This window comes from Hypoxylon fragiforme, assembly GCF_022984875.1.
Source record: "Hypoxylon fragiforme strain CBS 206.31 chromosome Unknown GGS25scaffold_2, whole genome shotgun sequence".
Taxonomy (NCBI): Eukaryota; Fungi; Ascomycota; class Sordariomycetes; order Xylariales; family Hypoxylaceae; genus Hypoxylon; species Hypoxylon fragiforme.
This window is the reverse complement of record NW_026054757.1, coordinates 1701441-1712236: the sequence shown is the minus strand read 5'-3', so window position 1 is coordinate 1712236 and position 10796 is coordinate 1701441. Positions and strand designations below refer to the sequence as shown.

Genomic DNA, 10796 nt, shown 5'->3' with positions numbered 1-10796 from the left:
CGCCTCATCGCTGGCTCTGCTTCTTCGTCCAAGAACACCCTGGCGCAGCGTAGATCCTGTGCTCTTACAAGCGTTGTTATGTATGTATATCCGTTTCGCAAAACACTAATAATTGTCGCTAGGTAATGCTTTGGGGTTCACCACACAAGGTCCTCCCTCAATATATAAACTGAAAAGCACGTGTTTTGTTCTTCCATAGTCGCACCGTTGGCTTTTTCTTGGTCGTATAGGTAACTAGAATGTGTAGAGCGTGACCGATGGGGAAGAATTTTTTCCAAGAACCAGTAGTTACTTGCGAAATAGTTATTTATTTATAGCTTCTCTTTTTTTTTTTTAGAAAAATATATATATATATATATACTTTTTATCTCTCCAGACATACATAATATAGTGAATGGCCACACTCGCAAACTTGGGCGACATAGGCACTCCCAGCTCATGTTTTTCATTTTCGCCGAAGCAGAGCCTACGTACTGTACGACGCGAAGACGACGATTCTTTGTAAATAAACACCCGGCCCTTTTCTTTTGTCTGAAGGGCACTCCACGGGCTTCTCTGCTCCTGGTCGGACGGTCACTTTCCCATGACGGATTCGGGCCACTTGGGAGCTCAAACGGATAATGTTGGCATTGCTCCTACCTAAAGGAATAGCTTCACGATGGGCGATCAAGACTTGGATATCGTTGTAGGTACCCAGGTAGTGAGAACACCCCCCGGTATCTGCACCCCAGCAGCACATAGCTTAGGCTGGCGTGTTCTGTTTCGTTGGATTAGGTAGGCAGGCAGGCAGGCAGGCTCAAAGAGAAATAGTTAAATGGCTCTGATTCGAATCCTTTTCCTTGCGCTCGACGTTGAGAAGAAACGCCGGGGTTGAAAGCTGTCACTTAGGTAGGCTTGATCAAACATGCTCAAAATGAACTCTTTTTTTTTATCATGAAATGCAAAGGCGCCATGTTACCGCCATCAAAACATGATGTGTTGGCCCAGCGGATTTAGAGTTGTCGATCGACATGATAGATGCTCTCCGTCGACCCCCCCCCCCCCCCCCATCTTCCATCCATGCTTGTTATACAACCGGGCTTGTGGCGTTCGAGAGCTTCTTCGATAATATTTACAATCCTGGCACATTGACTTGCCGTTTGAATCACGATTCCGGTGCAGGTAGTGCAATCACGTCGCATATCTGCATACCTACCTAGGTACCTACATAGAAACATACATGCCTACTCCAGTAGCCTCGCATACTCGTATCATGTTCACCATGACTATGACTGAACTGATGAATTAGCCTTGGTCTTAGCAAGTGGAAGAAAAGGACATAGGGTGAAGGGTAAATAATAATAGAGAAAGGGGAAGAATCGACGGTGAGGTTGGAGATAAAAGGGGATGATGTGAGCACCTATACTACTAGGTAGGGTACTCGGAGCTGTAGATGATGATGAATCATATTTACTGCATGATAGGGGCACCAAAACAATACAAAGTACCTAGGTAATGAATTTGTTATTACTCAAAAGGCATTGCTGAAATGTTTTGCCAAGACGTTCAAAATATTTCACCCCATGTTCGTGTCTGGCATCACGACAAGAGGGCGAAGCCTTCCGACTTGGACTGCAAACTGCCTATGTAGAGTTTTCTGAGTTACGGGGTTTCCTTGAACGAATAAGGTTGAATGAATTGAGCTTCATATTCGTTCTGGACCAAAGTTACCATCAACCGATCGAATGAATCGAACGAAGAGAATCCTTTCTCTTCCCCTTCCCCTTCCTCTCCCCCCCCCCCCCCCCCCCCCCTTTCCCACCTCAGTCCCCCACCCCCTGCCCCCTGCCCCTTTCGCGTAGACCAGTAGAATGCGAGTATGCTTCTATTCTTGTACAATGGATATAAGAGTCACCCTTGGTTTGGCGCTCGCTCGCAGTGCGCATGACGCATCTATCACCTATCCTGTTCCGATGCGACGCACAGTAGAATCCTTCCTGGTTGCCTAGCCGAGAGTTGACAGTAAAAAGAAAATGTGTATTGAAGAATACGAGCTTGAGAATCGAAGGATAATGCCAGACAGAAACTGTGATCTCACCGGAACTCCATGCGGAATGAAAACAGAATATTCGTTCATGAAAGAGTTTCAAAGACTCATGTGTGATTAAGGTTGATTAATTCGTGGTGCATGCTTGCTCCCCCTAACAAGGCGGTGAAGGGTATCAAGAGTTGTCACCATTGACCACAAGGATAAAGACACCATGGGAAGTAAGATTGACCCTTGGTTGAGAGGAGTTGCTTGTCGTAGGTCCCTCCGCTTATAGACCCTCTTCACCTGCCTTGCAGAGTTTGATTTCACGGCCCCATTCAGATTTTAACACCTGAGATGCTGTGATACGTCGCGTAGGATTAGGATCTAAGATGGAATAGATCACATTACGACAGCGAGCCTGCATGTAATTCGTTAATTCATTTCATCAAAAAATAACCACCTTCGGCTCGGCTGATTGGGTGAGAGACTTACACGGTGCAGTGATTCTATTGGGCCGTAACCCTCCTCGTCACGGCGTCCTTCAAGATAACGCTCGTAGAATTCGTCCTCGTCTTTCTTAGCCACCCGCCAAAGATGCCGCCCGGTCCGCATTGCCATGTAAATAACACCGCAAGCCCAGACATCAACAGCACGAGCGTCGAATTCTTTGTCAATGTATTCTTCAGGGGCGATATATGGGGCGGATCCACAGAGACCCGATACCATGTGGGCATCATTTTCCCATGCCATTCTGAAGCACTCACCATTGCCGAAATCCGTAATTTTGAGTGCGCCATGACTTGTCAGAAGTAGGTTCTCGGGCTTGAGGTCGCGATGTGCCACACCCATTTCATGCAAGTATTCCACACCACGCATCATCTGTTTGAAATAGCAATCGGCCTCCACCACTTCCAACTTGCCAGCGGAGAGGACAAGCGTGTAGAGATCACCACCAGAGCAATACTCCATGACCTCACAATAGTCACCTTTTTGGTCCTTTAGCAGGTCTAGAGTATGGATGATATTCGGATGTCGCAAAGATGACGAAATGCAGAACTCGGCCGTTAAGCGCTTGCTATACTTCTTCTCCGTCTCTTCGGGTCTGCGGCGGAATTCTTTGACGGCGAACAGCTTCTCCCCGTTTTCCATCTTCTTGTGCGATATCCTGACGATACCAAAGGCACCACGTCCAACCACCTCTTGGCATTTACCATACTTCTCAACGAGGGTGATGCTTTGATTAGGGCCCCCTCTCTTGTCACCCGCAAGCAGTTCCTTCTCTTGCTTGAGTGTATCTACCCAGTTGGATACCAGGGACAAATCAGCATCTGGTGGTTGGTCCTGCTTTCTGCCCAGGAGGGTCTTCCACATATCGGATAGCTTCTCTTGTCGCTTACTACCCTTGAGGTAATGCTCATGGCCGCCTTGAACGTCAGGGTTGGGAACAAATCGCTGATGGTGAGGCAATTTAGGGGCTGCCGGGGGTTCAGCCGCGGATGGCTTGCGAACGACAGGTCCTGGTTTTGCGACAGTGGTGACAGCAGTTTGGCTCGGAGAAGGGCTTGGAACGGCGCGCTTCGCTAATTGAGAGCTGTCGGCAACGGCTGACCTGGGGATGTCATCCTTATTGGAGAACATTCGAGTTAACTTGTCCTTGAAAGAGGCCTTCTCGGGTGGCTTCGGTTGACCCTCGGGATGAAGGTATTCGGTAGCTGTCTGTCCATTTTGCGGTGGTAATCTTGGAGATTTCGTGGATATGTCGACAGATTTTATTGACGATTGCTTAGAGGCACTGGGGGAGACCGTCTTTTCCGAAACGCTCGACATTTCTGATGATGATAATTCTAATATCTTTCTTTCGTCCTGTGATCGCTATGATTGATCAAGTCTCAATTAGGAAAAATAATACTTGGCGACGGGGGGGCACCGGCGGGGAGGAAGGAGGGTTAGTTTGGCGAATGAGAAGAAGTGGTTGGCGGCTCGAGGTCGCCTTGGTGGGCTACGCCCAAAAGATGGCGACACTAATGACGAATTGCAAAACGGCGTGTCGACCGAGGCAAGATGGGGCTTGACTTTTAATCGCAAGAAAAGAAAGAGAAGAATTAAGAAGAGAGAAATTTAAATAGAAGCGGGACAATGGGAATTTGTACTTTCCCGTGACAACAAGTTAATAATCAAAGTAGGGCAAGAGCGTGTGTGGGGAGGCAAAAACTGGGCTATTATGATAGTAGTTTAGTTGCTACGCTTGCGCGAGTCTAGGTCGTCCCAACTTATAATAATAAATAAAATAAAATGGTGACCGTTCGCGATTTGCGGGAAGTGGGAAGGTATGTAAGGTAAGGAAGGACCGGTTATGTCAATGATTTCCTCTTTTTTTTTTTCTTTTTTTTTTTCTCTTTCTGTCTCTCTCTCTGTCTTTTCAGTTAAAAAAAAACTTTATCGAGAGAAATTTTTAACCGTGATAAGTAGAAGTGTCTTCCAAAAGCTAGGCGCTAGACAAGTATTGTTTGTTGCCTTTTGGTGATTATCGCAAAGCGCACCGTAGTAATTGGTGTGGGATTTTTCGCTCTCTTTTTTTTCTTCTAAACTTTGCCTCTTCCCACTAATTATTCTTGAGTGAGCAAGCAGTGAGTAATGAGTGAGCAGATGATTGAGTAATGTCGGTCTAGTTGGCAGCTGGCAGCTTGGCAGATCGTTCTATGCTTTCTTTCAATCAATACTTTGTACCGTAACACCTCGGGTATGGTCTATGTAGGTACTCATGCAAATTAGATGCAAAGGTAAGGGCAAAAGTGAAATAGATGAAGTAGTAGGCAAGTAGGTAGGCTGGATGAATACACTAGATGAACTGATGAAGTGGTGAAGTGGTGAAGTGGTGAATTGATGAATTGATGAATAAGAGGGAGACGGATGACTTGGGTGGTCCGGTCAGATGAATCTATAGGAACCTCGAAGTGGTTCCAGCTAATGTTAGAGATGGCGCAGGTGAGGTCTGACTTGATTTCGTTTTGACGATGTAAAGATGGTCATTGTTAACATTTGAGGGAGCCAAAACCAAAGAGAGGGCGCACGCCGCACAGAGATACAGAAATGGGTATGGAGAAAAGAGGTACGGCAAGACGGAAGTAGCTAGAATTAAGATTCGCTGGAAGCCAGGTTTGAGTCGATCCAAGTGGAGATGGCCAATACCACGAATAGAAATGTAATTTTTGCTCCTAGCTAGGCTGAGGAATGAATTCAATGTTACTAAGGTTAACAAGAAAAGGAGGGTCAAAAAAAGGGCATTGGATGGGCTGTTGTGTGTAGGTGATGTCAGGGTTTTTGTATTCGTAACCTACAGGCTACCACTTACTGGCACTTAGCCTACATACTACATAGTACAATACATTACAATCTGTATGTATGCTATCAAGGCAAGGACGTATTGATTAGTATGTAGTTAACTGCTAGCTAACATGTAGCTTAGTAGTAGGTTAGATATGTATGTATAGTAACATTGATATTGTATTGTACAATACATACATAATGTATGTAGGTAGCTACTAGGTACCGGGTAGCTAATGTAATATGTCGAATTATGTTATGCAGGTATGAAAAGGAAAAAAAAGCATGTGCATACTATACCCAGTAGGTATGTAGGGTGAGAACATTGAAGTAAAAGGGAAATGAAATTTGTACTTCGTATGTCTTCTATTAAACCCATTCATTGAATGGGATGAGCCCCGTCCCAATCAGGTATATCGTATTGTAAATATTCACATGTGTACTAGGTAATGAATATCATCCCGTAATTCTTACATATATATGTATGTAGGTATGTAGGTATGTAGGTATGTAGGTATGTATGTATGCAAAATCGTTAACCGTTGATATTTAGATCAAGTAGCAGAAGTTAATATTAGATTTTTAAATTTAGATTTATATATGTACCTCCAAGGCTATCTCCTTCACAGGGTAATACAAAGCCCTGAGGGTAACACGGATGAAAAGTCTAAAGAACAGGAGCAGCCCAGTCCCAGTGCAGCATATGTTATGTAGTGTATGTGTACGGCGTAAGAGGGAGAGGGAGAATATTGTAAAGCAATTGCGATGGAAAGTGGCTACATACTAACTAATAGTATGTACTACATGGTCGACTCTAAAGCCGTAATTGGTGGGCTTTTACTTCCCCAGCAAGCATGTACCTCAATCTATGATTGATCAATCTAACATATCCTACATACCTAGACCTGGTAAATATGTACGTAGGTAGTAGGTACAGACCAGTGTGCACTAATGCATGCATTAGGTAGCTGCATCTGGTTGGTCTGTTCATATGTACCTACCTACCTGGGTAACATCATGATACTACTAGGACCTAGGTACCCTACATATGTACATAGGTAGTCTGCTATGTATGTAGGTATGTTACAAGTAGCGATCCGTCTTTTATGAACTATACAATTTCATTAAGCTGTTGATTGATCCTACATAGATGCATCCATTATTCCTCCCACCCTCGACCAATATACGACATATATATAAATATAAATATATGTGTTGTATTTAGATACCACGAGGTCATCGTCAAAGAGCCTCATGCTAAATTAACATCGGCTTTTCCCCGAATCATCCTTTTCCCCCGATATCTCATTATTAACCTTACTGGCCTTTCTGCGTCCGCTCACTTCTAGACCAGTCTCTGATATTAACATGAAGGAATATGAAAAAAGTTAACGAATGCTGTTGTTTTCACCAACTCGAAGAAGACCAGGACCTCATCTTTCTTCGACACCTCTTCACATTCTTTTTTCCTATGGATATAACACTGTCGCTCCTATACTAATATCACCTCCTCTTACATCACCATGGAAAAGATTTTCGTCCGACTGCCGACGTAGCACTTATATGACATATATCCATACCTCCAAGCGATAATCCCAAACGATGGTACCATACCCAGCCAGCCAGCTCGGAAGATTGATATCCTATCTAACTAGTTGTAGTAGCTTACGGGAGCATCGTAAAGATGCTCCCCGTCATCTGAGCGTTGCATTTTCCGGCATTTTCGACCCAGCCTTCTGCTGACTGTTAGATGAGGCATTTCCCATTATCAACTAGCAATCTCCATGTACCAGATGAGACTGAGACAACTTGATCTGGACTGGACCCCTGGTGCTACGCTCCAGCTCGACTGCCGCGTACCAAGAACAGACCACATGTTAATACTACTAAGGTATGTACCAGGTAGGTATATGAATCCGCTATGATCGGGAACCTCGCTCCCGCCGCCACCGAGCACTTTGAACGCACGGCATAGCAAGCTCGGATACACTCACCGCTACGAATCGTCCACCACACTACTTACCCCAAAGACAATGCGCCAACACCTACCCTAATTCTTATATGTCGGATATCAACTCAAGCAAGCGTAAACCAAGGAAGCCAGCCATACATCAATGATCTAGCAAAGAGAAGTTTGGTTTTTGTTTCTACATAAGACCCACTCTCTTACTTATGAGAAGCTCATGTCATTATCGCTGTGGACACCGAGCATCTGTGCTCTAATCCTTGCTGCAGCCCGGCCAGTCGCCAAGCCGAGAGCTTTCCATAGCTACAGCGGTAGTTATAACTAGTTACATGCATATATCAAGTTGAAGCAACGACAACCTTTTTTATTTTATGCGGGCTGGAGTGGTTCCATAAAATGCCAAGACCCTCGCTTTCTTTTGCTCTCTATCTTTTATTAATACATACTAGTTATAGTAGTTAGGAATTGACATTCGTCTGGAGACCTCCGGACGGACCCCACCAGCGGACATTCCTGCATGGACTACATATACGAATATAAGGGGTAAGTGGTTCTTCATTTTCGAACCGGCTCCGGCGTGCCGCGGCCCCTGATACTTATACGAGTGGAACGGACATGTCATAAGGCTACGGGGGGCTTGGCTTCTAACCAGACGAGATCGCAATTGGGCCCAGTAGTCTGGAAAAGGTTGACGAATTATGATATAATTTATCTCGATCTACCTTAAAGGAGTAGGCTATTGGCCAATGTTATGGCTGATATACCAATCACTACTATATTTCGCACAGGTTCTTCCAGATAGTTCAGGAATCGACACAGCACCCAATGCTTTTTTTTTTAACTCACCAAGATGCCGTTACTTGGTCATGAGCTCAGTTCTTTGATATTTCTTTGATATCATGGGTCCTTCTCCCATTCGCTTGGGGTTAGATCCGAGCTCTACATAGTAGTATCTCTAGTCTAGTTAGGCTTGACCATCGAGCAGCATCTTCCGTTCATACCTACAATACCTAGACATATAACCGTTTCGGGGCTGTGCATTATCTGGTTATATCAGCTCCAGCTGGACTCCAGGTATTGTATTGTACCTACATGCCTACTGAGTGGCGCGTCACATCTGCAGTCACCCTGTGCGTCCCGCATCCGCGCCTACGCACCCGCAGACAGAAGTAGCGTGACAACGAAGTTCCTGTACGCCATCGACAAACCCGGAGCGGACAGATATCAACGCCAAGACCTTTTTGTCATCATGCACCGAAGATCAGATATCTATTAGTCCGATATCCACATGTCTCACAATGGACGTTACGTCGATCATCCTCGCCGTATTTGATGCCAATATTTAGTTCCATGGTGGCGCGCACAGCCATCTACCTCACCTTCCCCAACCCAAGCATCCTTTTCCAAATTCTACAGCGGATTCTTGACACTAGGTAGACACGTAGGCATTGTTGATGTCGTTGATACTGTACTCCAAGTGGTGTTACGAACTTGGCCTAGATACTTGTCTAACTACCTACATACCTATATATCCACCCTGGCCAGCTTCTGCAGCCAGGCAAGGGATCCCCGAATTCGCATATATACCACTAACCTAGGTAAATAAGGTAGGTAGGTAGGTATTGCAGCACACCGCTCACACCGCAGAAGAATGGTAGCGTTTTGTCATTCGGTGTTGGGTCTCTCCTCCCGGAAACTATGAGAGGACGAGGGGAGGTCGTACGGCGAATTACAACGACAGAAAGCCCCCAATTGATATGTAGCGTAAGGGCACTCACTTACTATGTATGTATACAAGAATAAATTCAATGCTTGAACTTAGAAATCTGATGTCTAATATGGTTTCGTAGGGTATTAGGGAGCCTGATTTGGATCTGGTGGTTTTCTCCTGCACAATGCTGTTTTGGGCCAATTACTCGATAGCCTGACCTCTTTTTTTTCACCAACCACCTGGGGGCGGAACAAAATAAGCCTGGTGATCTTATATTGTAACTTCATGGTCAGGAGACGTGAATGATTGACTGACTGGTTGTCCGACACGTCTTTATAGATCAAAGGTCCATGATGGGGGCGCCCACCCAACGGAAAGCATACCTAAATGTCGGATAGGGTTTCCTTCTTGAGATTTGACTGGCCACTCCGATGGTAGGGTATTGTGCGCCCACACTGGGAACAGTTTACTCGGACGAGAGAATAGATGACCGGGGAAAAGTGATCGCAACAAGCTCTAGATCCTGAGGGAATCCTAAGGGATCTACCTATCCAGTCGCCGCGGTTGGCACGTTCGATGGTTTAGAGTGTTGCATTCTTTGCCTTAAACGCACATCAAAGGAAACCGGAGAACCTGGGGCGTGCAACCGCAGTGTACCCCCCCTTTTCGGAGCCAAGAAAAGGGTTGAGCAAGTAAGTAAGTAGGTTAGGGGAGTAGTGTAGTGAGGGTAGGTATGTATGAATATTGCTTTGTCCCCTGTTGGTGGCCGTTGTGGTCGTGGTGGTCGTGGTCACTTTTCAGGTGGCGTCATATGCAATGCTGCTCCACCGCTGCTGTTGCACTCCCCTTATGATGCCATTGTATGATACTGATCTGGATATGTTATGCCTTTTTCTCTTCGGGAGATTGCACCCAATCACTGGCGTAGCCGGCTATGCGGGTTGCGGCTGTCGCTCATTAAATCCCTCGTCTCTCCCCACTCCCAAATTACTTAACTGATATATACCTACGGAAACTTTTGGTGTATCCTTACGTACATGAGCGTGGGATGTCAATATGTTTCACACAGCTCATCCGTAGGGCGAAGAGTAAGGACGAATACACTAACTTATCTAGGCACTTAGGTAGGCATATGTAGGTATACACTCAAGGATGACGCGTGGATTACAACACCCAACGCAGAGTACCTATGGAAAGGGGTAGTTATTCCCGTTACCTTTTTATTCTTATCCAGATGAGGTCTTGTATCCAATGTACAGTAGCGATATGAAGCTGGATGCCTCGTTGTTAGATTGACCGAGCTTTTTGCTTTTCTTTTCTAGGTATTTTTTCTTTTTTGACCACGGCCCGTCCCCCTTTCTTCAACCCCCCTCCTCCTCCTCCTCCTCCTCCTCCTCCTCCTGCTCCCCTCCCAAGCCTACATAAGCCCGAGCCCAAGAAAAAGAAAACCCCCCGATTTTTATCAATTGCCGAAGCCAAGCAAATAACAAAATCAAGGTTCAGCCCCCAGAAGAGGAAGAAGAAAGACGCAGAGCTAGAGCTGCCGAACTACCACTGCTGCGCCTTGCCAGCCGAGAGAGTAGTGTAGGTATCAGAAGCAGAGAGAGGGAGGGAGCCCAGACCAGACCAAATAGAGATCTAGATCGTCTCGCTTAAAGGGGCTAGGTTAGTTCCTTCTGGTGGATTCTACGCCAGCTGGGGGACAGTTCTGGGGTTGTTGGGATCCATGGTTCTCTATATAAAAGAAGTAGTTATTGTATGAACTGTTAAAAAGACACATGCAA

The 10796-nt window shown here is 45.6% G+C and overlaps 1 protein-coding gene across 1 annotated transcript; it reads right to left on the bottom strand.

Moving 5' to 3' along the window:
• Positions 1-1823: 1823 nt before the first annotated feature.
• On the bottom strand, positions 1824-4342 carry GGS25DRAFT_475484 (serine/threonine-protein kinase hal4). The gene is made up of 2 exons (XM_049259711.1): positions 2504-4342; positions 1824-2429 (listed from the first exon to the last, which is right to left on the bottom strand). Exons 1-2 carry the CDS (start codon positions 3836-3838, stop codon positions 2298-2300), a joined length of 1467 nt encoding a protein of 488 aa, XP_049120030.1. The 5' UTR covers positions 3839-4342; the 3' UTR covers positions 1824-2297.
• Positions 4343-10796: the final 6454 nt, after the last annotated feature.